At 38.1% G+C, this 21,399-nt stretch overlaps 1 protein-coding gene across 1 annotated transcript in view; it reads left to right on the forward strand.

Annotated features, from left to right (window-relative positions):
• LOC141128042 (uncharacterized) overlaps nt 1–21,399 on the forward strand; it is a 728,240-nt gene that overhangs the window by 475,897 nt on the left and 230,944 nt on the right. The window contains 1 exon segment of the mRNA XM_073615085.1: nt 18,971–19,097. Within this exon segment, the coding sequence (XP_073471186.1) occupies nt 18,971–19,097 (127 nt within the window).

Here is a 21,399-nt window from a genome sequence, read left to right on the forward strand (position 1 = left end):
TGTTTCTGCCACTACACGATACAATAGGAGATAATTTCAAGTTGTCTTAAAATGTTAGTTTTTTTTTTTTATGTTCTGCCAAAGATAATTATTTCATGGATCTTTAAGAAAATACAGTGGGGAGAAAATACATCTTTTTTGTATAAAGGAGGCCTTTTTTCTTAAATACTCTCTTTTTTTTTACTAATTATTTAAATACAGTTTCAGGTAAAAAAAATAAAAAAAATCTGTCCAAAAAACAATAGGTACCAATTTTAGTTATTGTTGGCTTTTGCTTTGTTCTAACCCTGATTACTCTGCTTTGTGTTCATGTTTATTATTATTCAGAGATTCTACAATATAAATGGCTTTCTTTACTGTACTAAATTTACAGCATTATAAATTCATGAAAAAAACTTAATCAAAGGGAAACTAACAATACAAACACATTTAATTCAATATTAGCATAATGATATAGCTATTTTCTGTTGTACAATATGTGAATAAATAGATGTATGCCCTGATTTGAATGATAGATAACGATTTCTCTTTGCTCTGTTTGGCCACTGGGAGCAAAGAAAGGAATCGCTATGTGAGCTTTAAGTCACAACTTGGAACCTACACAGAGCTAAGGACACTCTTTCTGCCCACATAGGACAAGAGTGGGTGCATACAAGAAGAAGAGGAATGGGGTATAGAGTTATATTCTCCCTCCCCCATACCATATATTACTATGTAGCTTTCTTTTCTCCGGGTGACTAAAGGGAGCAGCAGAGGAGCAAAGGGAAGATCAGTATGTGCTGTTGGTGGGGCCACTGAACAAAGCAGCAGGCAAGTTAAGGTAAAGTGATTATGTGCTGCTGGTGGGACCTCAGAACAGAGCAGGAGAAGAGGGATAGGAAGGTGAGTAGATGCTTCTGGTGGGGCCACTGAACATAGCAGTAGGGAAGTGAAGGGAAGGTCAGTATGTGTTGCTGGTGGGACCTCAGAACAGAGCAGGAGGAGAAGGATAGCAATTTAAGTAGGTGCTCCCAGGAGCCACCAAACAGAGAAACAAGGAAGTGAAAGGAAGGTGAGTATGTGTTCATGGCGAGACTACAGAACAGAGCAAAAGGGAAACAAAGTGAAGGTTAGTATGTGTTGTTTGTGAGATCTCAGAACACAGAAGGAGGAGATGGAAGTGAAGGTGAGTATGTGCTCATGGTGGGACCACAGAACAGAGAAGCAGGGAAAGGAAGGGAAGGCAAATATGTACTACCAGTGGGACCTCAGAACAGGGTAGGTGGAGAGGGAAGGGAAGGTTTTTATGTGCTCCCGGTGGGGTCACTGAACAGAACAGCAGGGAAGCAAAGACAAATTGAGTATGTGCTACTGGTGGGGATACCATACAGAGAAGGAAGAGAGGGAAGGGAAGATGAGTATGTCATCTTAGAGGGGCCACCGAACAGAGTACGAGAATAGCAAAAGGAAGATGAGTATGTGCTTATGAAGGCATCACCAAACAGAACATAAGGGGAGTTAAGGGAGGTGAGTATGTGCTTCTGGAGGGACCACCAAATAGAACAAGAGGAGAGCAAAGGTAAGTTCAGTATATGCTTCTGGTGGGGCCACTGAACAAAACAGCAGGGAAGATTAGTTTGTGCAGCTGGTGGTGCAAACATTAAAGTGAACCTTTTCTAACACTCTAGAGAATAAAATGGCGGTCATTGCAATACTTTCTGTCACACCGTATTTGAGCAGCGGTCTTACAAGCGCACTTTTTTTGGAAAAAATACACTTTTTTGAATGAAAAATTAAGACAACAGTAACGTTAGCCCAATTGTTTTTATATTGTGAAAGATAATGTTACATTAAGTAAATTGATACCCAATATGTCACGCTTCAAAATTGCGCCCGCTCGTGGAATGGTGACAAATTTTTACCCTTAAAAAATCTCCATAGGCGATGTTTAAACATTTCTACAGGTTACCAGTTTTGAGTTACAGAGGAGGTCTAGGGCTAGAATTATTGCTCTCGCTCTAACAATCACGTTGATACCTCACATGTGTGGTTTGAATACCGTTTTCATATGCGGGCGCTACTTACGTATGCATTCACTTCTGCGCGCGAGCTCGTCGGGACGGGACGCTTTAAAAAAATTTTGTTTGAATTTATTTTACTTTTAGTTTTTTAATTTGACACAGTTTAAAAAAAAATAAATTGGGTCACTTTTTTTCCTATTACAAGGAATGTAAACATCCCTTGTAATAGAAAAAAAGCATGACAGGACATCTTAAATATGAGATCTGGGGTCAAAAAGATGTTAGATCTCATATTTACACTAAAGTGCAATAAAAAAAAAATAACAATAATAATTGAAAAAAAAAAAAATCTACTTTAAGAGCTATGGGCGGAAGTGACGTTTGACATCGCTTCCGCCCTCCCATGCCATGGAGCCAAGCAGAGGCCATCTTCCCCTCGGCAGCCAGGCATCCATGGGGGAGGACGCAATCATCTCAGCCGCTACCGGAGTATCCGGTAAGCGGCGAAGGCAATCGGAGCGAGGCGGGAGGAGGGGGGCACCTCTCCCGCTGCCAATAAAAGTGATCATGCGGCGAATCCGCCGCGGAGACCACATTTATCTTTCTTTCAAAATATTTTATTGATTTTCCAAAAAGGGTAAACAAATCACAAGCCATAAAGATAGCATAAACAAATCAAACATAGTCGGACCCCTGAAGGGGCCGCAGATCTTAAGAGACAACATTTGTAAGGTATATAGCTCAGGTTTGTGACCATAAGAAATTTCTATAAAAATGATTGACCTTTGCCCTGAAAGGGGATATCTCCTTACCTTCGGTAGGCTAGGTGGAGGGGACAGGAGAGAATCCGCCGGCACCCCAAGAGGGAACACACTGTGACCGGCCAAGTCTCAACAAGCCCCCCAATCGCCCCCAGTAAATATAGCTTGTAGTATAGGGAATCATACGAGACCACATTTATCTTAAAGAGAGATTCACGCCATTCCTGAAAATGCCAGGGTTATGGCAAATAGCTGCTGCCATAACTCCGGTATTTAGCGTCAAAGTACCGACATACGGCTACGGCGATTTGCGTGAAGTGGTTAACCTCTTAACTCCGGTGCCTCTTTAAGAGGTTTATGATGCCGGAGGCAGGGCAGGGCTTTAGAGCACGTGACCAGCATGATTGACTGTCACGACGGTCATGTGATCCAAAAGCTTTTGGTTAGGCACCGGTAACTGTGGCGGGAGCTCGCAGGCGCTCTCAGCACAGCTGTATGGATAGCAATTCATGCAAATATGCGGCTCCTCTGCGGCAAGGGCCAGGTGCCGAGAGGCCGCATATTTGCATGTGGCCGGTGCAAAGGGGTTAATTACAACAGTTTTTTTTCCTATATAAACTAAAAAATACAGAAAATTTTGAAAAAAAAATTTTTTTCTTTGTTTCTGTTATTAAAATTTGCAACTAAATATTCTTTCATTATAAATTTAGACCAAAATTTGCTCTGCTACATTATTTTGGTATTTTGTAAGAGGCATGGTGAGTTTTTGAAGTTGTAATTTTTTTTTCCACTTTTTTTGGAAATTTAAAAATGAAGGACTTTTATGCACTTTTTTTACATACTATCACCAGAGCAGTACAGTGTCATCATTTGAATGGTGTCAAAAAACAAAACAAAAATGTCCTGGCACTGGTAGGAAACCAGTTCAAGTATAAAATTAAAAGTCCAAACATGTAAGATATTGTCCTATAGTATGGCTCCTTATAGGACAGCCAGACAAGTCCACAGATTCAGGGCTAGCCTTGTAGAGGGGAGTGGAAGCTGCATTCATATGTATGGTGTGACAGTGATCTAGGACACTCACTGGTGGAAGTAATTAAAAAAAAAAAAAAAAAAAAAAAAAAATTATATATATATATATATATATATATATATATATATATATATATTTTCAAACCTGTTTAAACCTTTTTTTCTTTTTTTATATTTTTTTTACATTTTTTTTTACATAATGTGACCAGAGCAAGCTGTACGCTCTGGGGAGGTGATCAGAATTTTTTTCACTATGATTTTTTTCACTATGTTTACGTCTTATTACAGTGATGATCTGATCACTGTTATAAGCAATCATTTTTCTGAATGGCATCCATTCATGTGCCATTGTGTAGTATTGGGATAGCTGTGACTGGCTACAGCTATCCTCTGTGATTAGCCCCTGTACCAGGTGATCACTGTGACCAATGATAGGGATCACAATAGTACAAAAAGGAATGAATGAAAGCCATTGTGTACTATTGACATGTGATTGCTGTGATTGGTCACAGTGATCACATGGTACCAGGACCAGCCCAGTACAATGATCTGTGTTCTGCGTCTGGTGAACACAGCAGGTGACAGATCGCACCGCTGTGTGACCCCTAGGTTGTGCAAGAGGTGTGCATCTGAAGGACGTCATATGATGTGTACCCAGGATAAAGAAGCTCCTGCCCGGCTGTCATTTTACAATAGGCCAGATGGAAAGTGGTTAATGAGTACCCATATTGCTTCTCTTTCTTAAATACATGTATAACCAATTTTTTTTCTAGAAAGTTGTAAGGGGCTAGAACCATCCTGTTTTTAGTGCTGTCTGTGTCTCCCCTGGCAAGACACATTTCTCTACAGTATTTGTCCTGGAGACCATTACTACTAGGCAGAGAGTGATGGGAAATTTGCAATTTTATGGTTCTCACTGGAACAGAGAGGTGAGGGTAAATCCTTTAATGGTAACAGCTGTTCAAGAGGAGATTTCTTATATCATGTCGTGATAGGATGTCTTTAGGAACGTTTGTTTGATTTTCTAATTGTTAGTGGGGTCAAATGAAGGTTCATTCTGCACTGCAGTACTGAGAAAATTTAAAGGAGCAGGTTGGAAAATGTTTCATGATGAAATCGGTGAAACAGTGAATGTCGTTTTCATTTGGGAAAGTCTATTTGTTCCAAAACTTTATGTTAAACCAAACAAATTTTGAAGTAGTTTTGATTGACATTCATCACGTCATCAAATGTACTGAGAATGAAAATCTACTAGTGTACAGTCAGCTTTAGACACATTTTTGTGAGTTACAGAATTAACACATTAAAGTGAAAGTAAACTTCCATCGATTGTTTGTACCTATAGGTAAGCCTATAATAAGGCTTACCTATAGGTACTGTAAATATCTCTGAAACATGCACCGTTTAGGAGATAATTACTGCATAGGCAGCCAATGACATCATTGGCACATGCGTTCTAAAGGAACGGCCACCCGGGCAGTTTCTTCAGATCCCAGGGCCGTGACTAGCGGCTGCCTAACGCATGCGGGAGTGATGTCACGTGGCCAGTCACACAGCCAGAGTCCACGGACCCGGAAGGAAAACGGGTAAAGATGGATGTGGCCTCCAGCTGTGACAATGAGGGCTTCGTTTGCAGGTAAGTTTCACATAATGTGCTAGTATGCGATGCATACTAGCACATTATTCCTTTACTTTGGAGGTCAGAAAAAAAAAAGGCAGCAATTTACTTCCTCTTTAACACCAGATATTTAGGAACCAGCATCAAATGGCTATTCTGCTTCTTTTATTGCATCACTAACATTCAAAGCAGGAAAAATTTTCAAAACAAGGAATACGTGTGTTTTCAATGTTGTAGTGTAATTTTTACTTTCTCCTTCAGATTGAACCGGAATTTGTCTTACTAGCAGAATAACAATATATCTTGTGAAAATGATTAACTATATCACAGTATTATTTATTCAAAAGACAATAAGGCTATTTGTTTATGGCTGGGCAAACACAATGGAGTCTAATGTTTTTTTCGATTTACATCATAAATGATTTATAGGCTTTCTGTATTTGCTGTTTTAATTACCATATGAATATAAAGTGACACTGGGTAATTAGCTGTACTATAATTGTCAACTAAACAACATCCATCTAATGTACTTCACTAGTTTCTGGTGTTTTTTTTTTTTTAAGCAAAAACTGTAAAACACAAAACAAGATGAGAGCTTTTGCTAGATAAGGACAACAAAAGTCATGTTTTCCTGCCCTGAAAGTATATGTTAAAGTGTTACTAAACCCAGGAGCCTGCATGCGCACAGTACACGGAACATGGAAATGCAATTATTTTAGTAAATATAAACTACTAAATACCTTTTCTCATTAGCAGTATATAGCAGCCTTGTGACTTCTATCAGCGTCTAGTTTAAGCTTGTAGGAGGAGTTTTCATTCTCCCATGATTGTCCTATAAGGATGAAGGACCCCTGACCCTCTGTCTGGACAGTGCTGATTTGGCCCTGTGCTGATCACATGCACCCTCCTAAGAAAAAAAAAACTCTCTAGCAATACACAACAGACTGAGCATGTGCATACTGACTCCACTAACTCAGTCTTATCCGGAGATGTTTGGAGGCAATGCAAGAAGGGGAGGATCTGTGCATGCAGGATCAAACAGCCTTTTTACACAATGTAGAGGATTAACCCCTTAGGTTCCACAGTGAGTATAACAAGCATGCTCTACTGCATATAGAGACTGATTTTACTGTTGTGGGTTTAGTTACACTTTAAGATATGTATGTGAGGTATGGTGGCAGTCATATTGTATATAGACTTTAACTGGTTATGTTTATTTTGCATTCATTATTATTTATGTTTAGAAGCAAAAGGGTATTATCATGCGTGACTCTCATAAAAGATGTTTAGTCCTTATCAAGCTTTTCTATTATGGCAAAGAACAATATAGAAAGGTTCATAGGCTACAGGAATGAAATCAAAATCAATTTTTAAACCTTTGAACTCTTACATTGAAACTTATTTGTTACAGGTTACTGCACTTTCCACATTAGAATTGTTCTTTTCTTTGCAACACAAACCTGTGTGTGCAAATGGAAGCATGGTATTATGTATGTTCTGTTCTGTCTTTACTTTTAATAGTTACATTTTATAAGGCAAGGAAAAAGCCTGGCTCAAACTAGTGTGATTTGAGTTGCACAGAATTGCATGACAATGGAAATTACAATATTTTCAATGGTGCCCATTCACATCAATGCAGCTTATCACAGCGCAATTTTGGAAAAGGGTCCTGCGTGATTTCATTGTGAGTTTATCCCCATAGACTTCAATAGAAATGCACCAAAAATGCTTCTACATGTGATTTGATGTGATTTTCGATGCATTTTTTATAGATTTCAGTGCTTTTTTACCCATCATAGCAGATAGACTTATCATTGAACAAAAGCAAGAATCCAGAGGCATGAAAATCACATAAAAATCCATCAAAATTGCATTAAAAATGCATCACTAATGAAAGAAAAATATTATTGAAGATATTTGCCTATGTCTATAAAAAGAAAAGAAATGTGATCTTCCTGCATGCCTATTTGCTTTTCTTGTGGTAGAGTCATTGTAGGAACATGTGACCATTTCATAGACTATTCAGTTGTAGATACTGTCTGATACGGTTTGCTTGAGAGTATGTCCAGTGAGTGTTGATGAGTAATGCAACATGACTTTGATAAACAATTAAAATATAATAATGATTTTTTTAGTGACAGATTTATTATTGAGTATTTCTTGAGCTGATTGAGATTACCAAAGGGTATATTGTTAAAGCAGTGAACGTGACATTCACCAAATATTCACAGGTAGTGAATCATTCCCTGTAATGCACATGGATTTACCTTAGGTGTATATATATATATATATATATATATGTATATGTGTATATATATATATATATATATATATATATATATATATATATATATATATATATATATATATATGCAGTATTATTTAACTCTTGTATTTTTAAGGTAGCTGTTCTTTTATTTGTATTGCAAAGCCCTTAATGAACAATGTTCATAGCACATTCTTTTTATACAATTCTTTCATAATGCTTTCACTTCAGTAATAAAACACTTAAACAGAAACAGAGCTGTTCTATTGTAGGAGAGGTTATTATGAATCTCTGCTTCCACTCCAGCCACAATTACTCCCTGTGCTCGGGGAATAAAGCCATAGAAATAGTTACATATCTCTCAGTGGGATAAGAAATGCACAACTCATGCCACAAGAACAGTAAAAATCGTAGTTTCTTGTTCTGCAGCTTGCATTGTAAAAAAGAAATTTGTGATGCTCTTAAATGTCAACTTGACCCAACAGAGAGCTATTTAAGAGGGTCACAAATTGCTTATATGGTATACTAAGGCGAAAAGAGGAAATACAGATTGTCCCATTGACTTTAAGTAGTACTTGCTTTGTAGTTCTTACTCTGGATATATGGAAATAACTGTGAGAGTAATGTTTTCATGCTTAGTGATTTAGCACTTAAGTTATACATTGTGTATTACTTTCCTTCCCTGAATTTTAACTGCATGCTTTTGCTTTCTAGATTCTGTATACTTTCATTAGATACATGGCTATTAGTGACCCAAAGCAAGGCATGAACTAGAGAACTGTGAAGGGCTTTGATAGTCATATCTTAATACTACAAATTCTGAAAGTGTATTCATAGGCAAAACATATTTTTTTTAGGTGGGATACAGTGGCGAGGGGATAGAAAGCTTCACAAGTTTATATTGTTGTTTGCGGGCAATTCACCCTCTCTATTTGTAACTAAGTTATTATTGCTCACTGCCTGGAAATTTTGGCAATTTCAAAGTGTTCTTAAATAGTGGTAACTGTCTATTCTGCAGTGTCTACAGCATTCAATACTGCATGCTATGTTTATCTTATACCACAGTGGGGGCATCAAGTAAAACGATCAGGGAGTACATAAGAGTGCTCCTTCCGATCACTGAATCTATTTGTGGTCACACAGGCTGTTCTTTACTCACCTGTCCATTTCAAAACAGTTAACAGATAAAAAAAATGGCTACCATGATTTTGGAGCAATGTATACGTTGGCTACAACAATTCTGTGAGAATGCTTTAATTGCTAAAAAGAAGAATTATTACATCAAATTTGCTAATAAAACTCATTATACATGCAAAACTACTTTTCTAGGTTATTAAATGGCTTTACTAGTCTATTATCTTCCCTGCCCTCATCTTGGGACATTAGTTCTAGGTTGTTTTCAGCAGAAGTCTCTTGCTACTTACAACAATTAAAAATTGTAACTCTCACCATACTAGCACTAAATTCTAAAGTGTCTATTACAATTTACCACCTTCCTTAACGCCCCTCTACCTGGTGGTAGCCTAACCCCTAAAACAGTACCTGTTGGGTATATCAGAGCAAAATAAAAACAAAACGTATGCAGCACATCTCTGCAATACATGAATGTTTCCTTACATTTCATCCCTCTAAAAACCATGCAAATACAGAAAATAATTACCCATTGATCTGCAAGAAACGCACTCTTCTCCTAAGTCTTGTTTCGAATGGAAAACAAACAACATTTGAGAACATTTGGGAACATACTGAGACCCTTTACTCACAACGTAGCCTCCCTGACGGTATTCCCCAGTGTGGCACGGGGTTAAATTTTAGCACCATTAGCGGTAACCCCGAGCCACACTCGGGATTGCATTGCAGGATCCTGGTGCAGGTTACTTACCTTGTCCCCAGGATCCTGCGATGTCCCCCCGCCGGTGTCTGCGGGCTCCGTCCTCCTCCAAAGCCTCTCTGTGCCAGGCTCCGTTCCCTGCGAGTGTCGCAACGCACGGGGGAGGAGCCTGACGGCAAATTAAAAAAATGTACAAATCATAACACGTACTGTATGAAATCATTTCATTTCCCTTTTGTCCCCGGTGCTTTGGCCAATGCCCTGCATGCAGTTTTATATTATATATACTGTTCTTTCTGCCTGGAAACTTGAGATTGTCCATAGCAAACAAAAAGTGTCCCTTTACGTCAAAAGTGGCTTTAGACCAGCTAGAAAACAGCGATAGTAAATTAGAACACTTGCAGAATTGAGCGATAGTGAATCGTGGGGAAATTTAATTTATTATTATTATATTATTTTTTTAAATTATTTATAGTTATTTATTATATTATAATTTATGATTTTGTGTTTCAAACTTTATCATACCCGGGATATCTACTAGACTCTTGGTGGACAGATTTAAGTGTGTTATTGTAAAGAATTACAGGCCTACAATTTAAAACGCCAAATTTCCATGCAAAATAATTGTACCGCTTTCAGCACCTAAAATCCAAAATAATCATACCGCCAGGGAGATTAAAGGGTAATCATGCTGTAGTTCCAAGATACAAACTGGGAGGACTAATTACTTTCCTTGAGATAACACAGGAAGTGTGCACAGGACAGTTCTGAATTTCTGATGAGATTAACAGGTATTTTTTTTTTGCACTTATTGAAAAGATATGCATAACAAAACATTTTACAATCGCATGTTTAACAGACCAAATGGGAGCAAATAAGAGAAGTTAACCACTAGCCGATCATCTCACGCAGATATACTGTGGCAGGTCGGCTCTCCTGCATGAATCGATATACCTGTACGTTGGTCCGTGCAGGGAGGATAGCAGGCGCCGCGGGAACGTGCCCATGGGTCCCGTGGACTCGGTGTCTGCCGGCGACCCGCGATCGCGGTGAGGAGAGGCAGAACGGGGAACTGCCTATGTAAACAAGGCGATTCCCCATTCTGCCTAGTGACATGACAGGGATCTACTGTTCCCAGTGATCGGGAAGTGTGATCTCTGCCATGTTCCAGTGAGCCCATCCCCCCTAAAGTTAGAACACGACCCAGGGAACACACTTAACCCCTTGATTGCCCCCTAGTGTTAACCCCTTCCCTGCCAGTGTAATTTTTACATTGATCAGTGAATTTGTATAGCACTGATCAATGTAATAATGTCACTGGTCCCCAAAAAGTGTAATTTGGGGTCAGATTTGTCTACCGCAATGTTGAAGTCCCACTAAAAATCGCAGATCGCCGCCATTACCAGTAAAAACAATAAAAAAAAATAAAGGTCCCTAAATCTATTGCATAGTTTGTAGACGCGATAACTTTTGCGCAGACCAATCAATATATGCCAATTGCGATTTTTTTTACCAAAATATGTAGAAGAATATATTTTGGCATAAACTGATGAATACTTTTATTTTATTTTTTATTTTTTGGATATGTTTGGATATGTAAAAAGTAAAAAAAAAATGTTGGCTTTTTTTGTTTATAGCGCAAAATATAAAAACTGCAGAGGTGATCAAATACCACCAAAAGAAATCTCTATTTGTGGGTAAAAAAGGACATCAATTTTGTTTGGGTACAGCATCACACAACAGCGCAATTGTCAGTTAAAGCGGTGCAGTGCTGTATCGCAAAAAATGGCCTGGTCATTAAGAGGTAAATCCTTCTGGGGATGAAGTGGTTAAAGTGATTGTAAAGGCTATTTTTTACTATAAAATATTAAACATGTTATACTTACCTGCTTTGTTGAAGTGAATTTGCACAGGGCAGCCCGGATCCTCCTTTTCTCGGGTGCCTCTTCTGTGCTCCTGGTCCCTCCCTCCTGTTTAGTGCCCCAACAGTAAGCGGCTTGCTATGGGGGCACCTGAGCTGAGTCATAGCTCCCTGTGTCCATTCAGACACGGAGCCCGACCTGGCCCTGCCCCCTCTCTCCCCTGATTGGCTAGCTGACTTTGATTGACAGTAGCGGGAGGCAATGGCATCGCTGCTGTGTCTCAGCCAATCAGGAAGGAGAATATCGGACTGCTGAGATAGTCATGAACATCGCTGGACAGAGAGGGACCTCAGGTAAGTATTAGGAGGGCCGAGGGGGGCTGCTGCACATAGAAGCTTTTTATCTTAATGCATAGAATGCATTAATAAAGAAACCTGCCTTTACAACACCTTTAATTTGTCAGGGTTTACATAAACTTTAACTTTTAATCTCCTACTCAATGCATAAACATTAGGTAATCCTTAAACACTTAGCATTGAACACTCAAAGTTCAACTGTGACTTATGGTATATTATAACATAGTTGCAGTCACTTTAAACTTGTATACAAAGCTATAACATAAAAGTTGCAGACACTTTTATGACACTTCATATGATATTACCTGGATCACAATCACTGCAAACATTATGTAAATTTGTAATTAAAGGGGAGGTAAACCCTCCTGTTTTTTCACCTTAATGCATCCCATGCATTAAGGTGAAAAAACTTCTGATAGTGACCGGCCGCCTAGCCCCCCCGTTTTACCCACCTGACCCCCTTCGTTCCCTCGGCGGAGATGCACTCTGCCTCTCTGCCTGGGGTTCTCGGCTCTTGATTGGATAGATTGATAGCAGCGCAGCCATTGGCTCCCGCTGCTGTCAATCAAATCCAATGACGTGGGAACCGGGGGGCGGGGCCAAGTCCTACATTCTGCGTCTATAGATGCAAATGCTGGACTCAAGAGTGCACCCACAAGGTAACCCCCCGGGAGAGAGCTTCTGCTAGGGGGTTATACGATGCAGGGAGGAGCTGATAGCACCGCCGGGGGACCCCCAGAAGAGGATGATCAGGGCCACTCTGTGCAAAACTAACTGCACAGTGGAGGTAAGTATGACATGTTTGTTATTTAAAAAACAAAACAAAAAACAAAGCGTTTAAAATCACTTTAAGTCACAGCTGGTGTTTACACTATAAAGGGATCTGTAGGGGTCTTACTAAGCACAAGCCTTGGTTAAAGAATTTTTATAAGTTGTGCAATTATACTATAAAAAAAGGTGGTGAAATTTGCCCCTTAAATGGAACCTACAATGAAAGAAATACCATGGCTTCAACTGCTACCTCCCTTCTGAACATACTATTTACTAGAGTATCATACCAGTCCTCCAAGTCCACTATTTAGTGAACTACTGTCCTATTACAACTATGCAGTTTGAGAATTCTGACTTTACCCACTTGTTTGGGCTCTGTAGTGATAGTAGGGTCATTGTGACAACTAAGTAACTAGATTTTTGTAAGGGGGTCAGGGATGGCAGAACATTCACTCCTTTTATGTTCTTTTGTTCAAGCTTGTCCAAATGAACTAATTCCTTCAGTAACATTTGCAGTGGCCTTGTGTGCTGTATAACTTATATAGTTAACTACTTATGTATAGTAACATCTGCAGGACAGGAAGTCCCTAAACAAATACAAGTTGGGCTAAGCACTGCTCAGCCATTCACAGGAAGCTTTGAATTTTATGAATGAGTACAAGGCTTCCTCTTATTGGCTGAGGTAGAAAGGCATAAAGATGACATCATGCCAGATGCAGTGAGTAAATATAATCACCCAGGGGCAGAAATTGTTGTTCACAGGATTACGAAGTGAAAATGAGGCAAGAAAACAGAAAACCTGAAAAGAAAACTAATAGACCAGCCTTAACTAAGGACTGGAAAGCTTTATTAAATTAAAATTTTGTTTATTACACTTCAAATAATGGGTTAACTTTTTATAGTGGAAATGCTTTATGGAAATAAAATGGATTGTGTTCTCTTAAAGTGTTGTATAAATTATTTTGCTGATTTTATATGTAAAAAAATTCCTAGGCAAATGCAACACCTTACTATTTGAAATTGTTCTAATTTTGTTGATGCACTCGATTCCAGTATTGAGCTATGAAAAGTAAACACATAAGCTAGAATGATATTCTTCAGAAAAACTAAACACCTTTGAGCAGTAAATGCACTTTCACATGAATAGATGAACTACAGAATATAACAAGTAGTACAGTTGATTAAAGTACCCAGAGTTTTCTTGATGAGACTCAGTGTACCACGCAGGACTGAGGAGTGATTTCCACTTTTATTGCTCCTTTGAGACAGTAGAATAAGAGGAAGGTAAAAGAAATTTGACCGTAATTGTGTAATCATTGAGAATTTATCTGAAAAGTGCAGCCGCTAGCAAACTTCAGGGTATGCCGCAGAACTACTAATAATGTTTAGTGGAGAGCTTAGAAAAAATATCTGTATGTGAAACACTCACATACTGCTTGTGATTGGCAATTGTTGAACAGGATACAATCATAAATTAGTTAAATTAAATGAAGACTGCAAAGTATTTTTCATGAAAAGTTGCGTAAATATCTCTGTAAAGGTAAATAACATTACAAGCCACTGAACTGATGGCAAAGCAGTATGCAAACATATCTTGCTGAATCTTAATATCCTGCCCTGCAAGAATCTGGATATGCAGTACTAGAGTATTGTAATATTGTATCATTACTCATGAAAAATTAATAGTAGACCCCCGGTTTAACTTTATACTCTTTGCTTGGTTCTGCTGTCAGTTCAGCTTAAGTGTTGGGGATCAGAGGTCACCTGGAATCTACTGCCCTGTCAACTGCCCAACCTCATGCACATGGGTTGATTTATTAAAGCAGTAGAAAATTCACTCAGTCCACTGAAATTGTGTTCATTTCAATCATCAAATCATTTGAACTGGAAATTCATATTTAACTCCTTTGTACATGATTAGATATTTAAAGTGAACTAAGGTTTAAAGGGGAATTAAACTCCAAAATAGTTCATTTTCCTTCAATGACTTGACATCCCTCACCAGCACCAACCAGCATATTCTACCTGGCTTCTTTCTAGTACTGGGCTGCTGGCGCAGAACGATGTCACTCCTGCGTATGTACAGGTGATAGGTCATCCTAGTACTCAGGGTCTGTGCCAGATAGTAAACTGAGCTTCATTGAGTGTACATTCTGAAAAGACTGCAAGCAGGCAGGTAGGTTTACTTTATTGCAGAAGTGGCATTGCATGTCTCTTCTGTAATATAGAGTCTACCCGCTTGCAAACTTTAAAATTTAGACTTTGGCACCCTCTTTTAATTATTCCTACCACCTCTCAGGTCGGGTATGTGCACAACAGAGATAATAAACAGAACTTTGTAGAAAAGAGGTGTATAGACAGCCAAAAGGCCTACCTAAAGTACTACATTTTATGCTTAGCCAATTAAACTTTTACTTGTTTTTTGCACCTAGACATTTACAGGGGAATTTTAAAAACTAGCAATCTTCCTTGCATTATACTGAGTGAATGAAGTAAATACAAATTCAGATTTCACGTTGACGTTATGTATTTTAATAAATATTGGTTTTGGAGCACACTTAGACAGATCACTCACATTCATAGCAGATAGGGAACATGCACAGAAGGAACACCCAGTCAGAATAATCATTAAAATGGCACATACAGGTAGAGTGCACACAGTCAGATCACATACAGTGGGATATATATATATAGAATATTGGTAGTACATGCAGAGAGAAATCTTTTTAAATTTGACTAATCTTGAGCTTCCACTTATTGACACTTACAAAAATGTAAAATACATCTGTTTTATCATGTATTAGAAGCAAGCTGTCAATGATTTTCCTTTTTCATGCATGGCAAATAGAGAAAGTGCATGTCGGGTACATGGTAATTTCAAATGGCAATCAAAATAAACAGAGAGTTTCCAGCATGCTCTTAACACATTGGGGTTGATTTACTAAAACTGGAGCGTGCAAAATCTGGGGCAGCTGTTCATGATAGGCAATCAGCTTCTAACTTCAGCTTGTTCAATTAAGCTTTGAAAAAAAAAACTGGAAGCTGATTGGTTTCTATGCAGAGCTGCACCAGATTTTGCACTCTCCAGGTTTAGTAAATTAACCCATTGCCATTACTTTGAAAATCTAGTTAAAGCCCAATTATAATTATCTTAAACTAGTTTTGCAATGTTGGCACCCAATAGCAACCTGTGTAATTTGGTGGAGATGGTAATAGACATTTCCTGATTTTTTTTTTAGATTAATAGGAAAACTGGCACAAAATGGTAAAAATATTGCTCATTTTGCTTTTTTTAATCCTACTTAAAAGTAAAAAATGCTGACAAAAATGGTTTTAGTTTTAAACCTACTTAAAACACACTGACCATGATGATTGGCCCTGACCTTTGACCTGGACCATGGTCTTTGACCCTAACCCAGACCCTGAAACTGACCTAGATCAAACCTAGCTATTTTATCTTTATTTAACTTTTTTTCCCCCCCACATCTTTTTTGTTTTTGTTTACAAACTTCTCTAGCAAGTAGAAAAAGTTACTATGTATCATTTTCTCCTTTCAAGAGGAGAAAGTGTACAGGAGTGAGCTGTAACGTGACTGATCAATGTGATAGCCAATTACAGGCAATCACAGAGATCATGTGATTGAGAGTCATTCCTCCCAGCTCCTGATCATTAGTAGGTGATGTGGAGCTCTAGGTGACAGGTCAGTCTCTGTGCTGGGTGCTCCCAGCACATACCCAGGTGTGCACATATGCGTCCCTACGGAAAATGGCCCACTTCAGGGAGGATGCATATGTTTGTACACTTGACAGAAGAGGGTTAAAGTACAGTCGAGCAGCCTTTGGTCCCTTAATGAATGCAATATGAATTTCAGCTTGACTCTCTATTATTTGATTTGTTGACTTTTGTAATTTTCTTATTTTATACTGGATTGATTTGTAACTAATGATATGCTGTAACTATTGCTTAACATAGCATCTTTTCTGCTTCTTTACTGCTATAGTAAGTTTGTGTTTTGCTGATATAAATTTGCTTGCATCTCATTCCATCTCTTTTCTTGTGTGCAACTTCACAGTTATTTTTTAATTCATTTAGCGTTTTCTGGATTATTAATAGCAGAATGCACACCTATAATTTACCAATTGTTTTATTATTCCTGAATGGAATTCTATTGACCTTTGCACTGCTGGAGAGAGATACTGCTCATTGCATTGTTTAATAAATTAATATACTTTTCATGACTTTTATAGTTTTTTTTTAATAACATAGGCAGTTAATAGGAGATTGTACTGTTTTTATATTACTAAATGTGCAAAATAGGCTGGTGATTGTCATGAACAATTACCATACTGAATATTAATGATTCATCAGTCTGCATATTTTCAGCAAGCATTTGAAAACATGGTGAGGGACAATACAAAACTAGTCATACAATCTTAGGCTATAGGGCCAAATAAACTTCACAAACATGGAGGATGTTTTTTGCATTCTCAGGTTATAGCCATTATAGCTCACTACTTGTTGTGGATGCCCAGCGTGACCTCTGCTAACAAACAACATCCTCCTTATATGCAAAGGATACGCAGCAGAGTTGTCAGAGGGTTCTCTTGTTAGATGCTGACTAGAAAAAATTATATATGGTTGATGATGTGGTTGCATTAGGTTTCATTTTCCAGGCTAAGAACATTGTCAACAAGTACAGAAAATACCTGATGTTCTTGCCAGAAATGCAGTGTCCTTGTCACTTCCAGAGAGACAGACTGAAAATAAACCACTGTGAACATGACCAGTGTAGTCCAAATGTCCCCTACATTCAGTCACTGTAATCCCCCTTTATACTCCAACCCAATACCTTAACCCACCTAAAATGATGAGACCACACCTTTTATTTATGGAATAAAATGGCCATAACAGCCTCTTTTATTAAAACAATTCCAAATGAATAACTCCAATAAATAACCAATAAACATAAACAATAACATAATAATAACATAACCTGTTAACCCCAGTCTGATGGTCTCTGACGGTGACCCACCTTTTCCAAATATAACCACGTACAACCAACGCACTGCGGGACCTTTACCAAACTAATAGGCCTCCAGCTGTAACCGCTCGGAGACAACCCCCGATGAGCCCCCCACCCCTGTAGATCCATCCGTTTACCACCCCCATTAAAGACCACCAGAAGAACACAGCCCCAACCCAAAATGGCCATCTCTGCTGTCATGACGACCCGTTCCCTTTCCTGAAAGAAAGAAAAAAACACCACAACAACTACACACAACACATTGCACATATATCCATGTAAAAATATAGGGAGGGAGGGTGGGAAAAAACTGCCTCCTCTGTTGAAATCTTCCTCACACTGACCCCTTGCTCCTCCCCTCCTATAAATATAACCACTCCCCCTTCTCCAAAATACTGCTTTCTTACCTCCCCTTTTTCCCATACCACCTTTTACTTCATCTATTAACCCCTTCAGTGTCTCCCTTAGACACACTGTCATGCCTGGCCCTACACTACCCCTCCTTTCAGTCATTTTCGTTCCGGGCCTCATTGAAACAATAGCATATAACAAGGAAAGCGCCTTGTTAATTCTTTGGGGCTGTTCTGGGCAACACTGCCCAACTCATCCCAACGCATATGGTATGAGTGGGTCCTTATACAAGTTAAAATAGATTCTCAATCAGCCACTTGATAAACCTCCATAGCATCTAGGACATCTTATTGATTATGTTATAAAGTGCAGAATTGTCATATTTATACAATAACTTTCCTCCTAAGTGCTGGTGACCTAAGCTGCTGGTGACATTTTACTGCTCTACTATTGAGGACATACTGGCTTACTATATTTTGGTGTGATATTCCATTGCTCAATGGCAGACAGGTTCTTCAGAAAATTAAAAGCACCACACAGAAAATGATTTGCTGTTAACTCCCTTTGGATGATATATTCAGTTCCTCCTGCTGTTTTTGTAGAGCAAATTATTGCAAAAGATCCTTTACATTTAGGCCATATCTATTTGAATTGATTCCCTCTGGTAGTTGCAGGACTATTAAAATAGGGGCAAACAGATTTAGAGATATCTTTCCAAGTAATATAATGCAAACAATTAGCGTATAACTCTTTTTTTGTCTTTTAGTAATTAATACCGGTAATTGGGATTAGTACAACAGTGTGCATCTATAATAATGATAAATAGACTTATGGCCTAGTGTTACATTTTAAAGTGGTAATTAATATTTTAATTATATTTATTATTTTGGGTATTCATTTATCTTATCTATTAAGGTGTGGGTTGGGGGAGGACCATTGTGAGGTGTTGTGTCGTGTTTATGTTTTTACAGCATTGTTCCAGAAGTGGCATTCAAATTTCATTGTACTTTTTTATAAGATAGCAATAAATGCTTTCTATTCTATTTAGTGAAATACAATCTGGTCAAACTAACCCCTCTTTTTGCTGTGCTTTTCTCAGGTCTCATGGCAGATTCTGAAACCCAATTACTCTCCAATCAGACGTCAAGTGCCTCCTTTCTATCTTCAGTTCAGATGAGAAAGATAATGGATCAATTAACCCAAGCTGTGTACCAGCTTATGATTGAGTGAGTATTCTCTTCATTTTATAAATAGATACCGGTATATATTTTATATATAGAACTGGGTAGGGACCCAGGATAACTATGAAATATTCTCAGTTGAGTTTTCTCATTAAAAAATGCAGAGTGCTGCAAATCAATAATAGGTGCACTAACAGTTTCAATTAACTTTGGGCCAGAGCTGCATTTAATTTATACCCATCCCCCCTTCCTCTAGCATAATAGAAGTACACATATATTTGACATTCCTCTGAAATCTGGCGCTTGGTGTCCCAATAAATATTCATATTACTACTAGTGATCAGAGGCCTGGATTGTTATTTATGCCTCCTACCTACTTGTGCTTATGGTGATCTGTGCACCTCTCCTATATCTACCCCTTCTACATTGATAGTCAGTGAGCAGCTAATAAAAGCTTCCTGTACATTTCATAGCTAGTGAAAAAGATAAAGCCTCATAAGTAGTGATGTCATACATTTGTCATCAATTTTGAAATCCTCTTTTACACAGGTGTTTAGAGGAGAGACTATATTTTACTTTGGTGGTCAGTGGAGAAATGCACCCATATATCTTTGGTCAGTAGAGATGAGTTAAACATACCTGGGTTTGGTTTGCTGAGGTTCAGTTAAACATACCAAACCTTCGGATGCTGAATCTGAACCCATTTGAAGTCAATGAAAGCCGAATCTGTCAAATCAATTTTCTCTATTTTTAATGCTAAGGCAGTGGCAAAAAAGTGCATTGGAGCACATTACCACGTAAAGTAGCATAGTGAAAGGGACATTTACGATGGAAAAGCTTACATTTACAACCACTTTAAATTTTGACATAAACAAAAAAACAAAAAACAAACTAGAAGCTGATTTTTTGTATGTAGAGCTCCACCAGATTTTTCACTAATTTAAGTAAATCAACTCCTATGTAAAAAAAAGTAGATATCTATATATATATCTATATATATATATATAGATATATATATAGATATACAGGCATACCCCACTTTTAAGAACACAATGGGGTTTATTTACTAAAGCTGGAACGTGCAAAATCAGGCTCACTTCTGCATAGAAACCAATGAGCTTCTAACCTCGGCTTGTTCAATTAAGCTTTGGTAATAAAACCTGGAAGCTCATTGGTTTCTATGCAGAAGTGATCCTGATTTTGCACTTTCCAGCTTTAGTAAATAAACCCCATTGCGTACTGAAAAGTGGGGTATGCCTGTATATATATAGATATATATAGATATATATCTATATATATCTATATATATAAACATTTTCTTTTCAGTACTATTGAAAACTGAACAACTGGATTGTTTTATAAGGTAATGGTTCACATATAACTTCAACAGCCATGGACAGTGGAAAGCTGTCATGTATATAAGCGGTAGTAATGCCTAATGTTCAGCTGCTGCCAAATGTGTAACTGTTTGGACTCTCATCTGAAGACTTGAATGGTCAAGGTTCACAAGCCTTAAACTCATCTCTATTAGTAGCTCTTCTCTAGTTAGTAGAGAGGTGCCTTTTATCATTGGTGGTCAGTGGAGAAATGCACCCTTACGTTGGTGGTCAGTGGAGAAGTACCCCTTACATTGGTACTCAGTGAAGGAGTGCCCCATTACAAATGAGTGAAGAAGATGCCTCTTAGATTGGTGATGAGTTAGGAAGTACTCCACTTGACAGGAGACCTCTTGCGTTGGGTAATTTCGCACTTCACATTCAGTAATCAAGACTATGGTTTCCAGTACAGTCTGAAATCTCTCCTGTTGGAAGTTATGGGCCCTAGGTAGATGCCTAAACTATCCTGCATATAAACTCCCACTAAATATATGGTAGGATTGTCTATGCAGGAACAGTTTAGTACTCCTGTGTATGAGAATGAATATATACACAATACAAAGGGGTATAAGATTTGGCTGCTCAATGACCACGCCATTTTTTGCGATACAGCACTGTGTCTCTTTAACTAACAATTGGTTTTTATTTTTTGCGCTATAAACAAAAGAAGAGCGACAATTTTGAAAAAAACACAATATCTTTTTGCTATAATAAATATCCCACATTTTTATTTAAAAAAACCAACATTTTTCCTCAGTTTAAGCTGATATGTATTCTTCTACATATTTTTGGTAAAGAAAATAGCAAAAGGCGTATATTGATTGGTTTGCGCAAAAGTTTTAGCGTCTACAAAATAGGGGATAGGTTTATGGCATTTTTATTATTATTATTTTTTTTTACTAGTAATGGCGGTGATCTGCGATTTTTATCGGGACTGCGATATTGTGGCGGACAAATTGGACATTTTTTAC

Source organism: Aquarana catesbeiana, linkage group LG02 (assembly GCF_042186555.1).
Source record: "Aquarana catesbeiana isolate 2022-GZ linkage group LG02, ASM4218655v1, whole genome shotgun sequence".
Taxonomy (NCBI): Eukaryota; Metazoa; Chordata; class Amphibia; order Anura; family Ranidae; genus Aquarana; species Aquarana catesbeiana.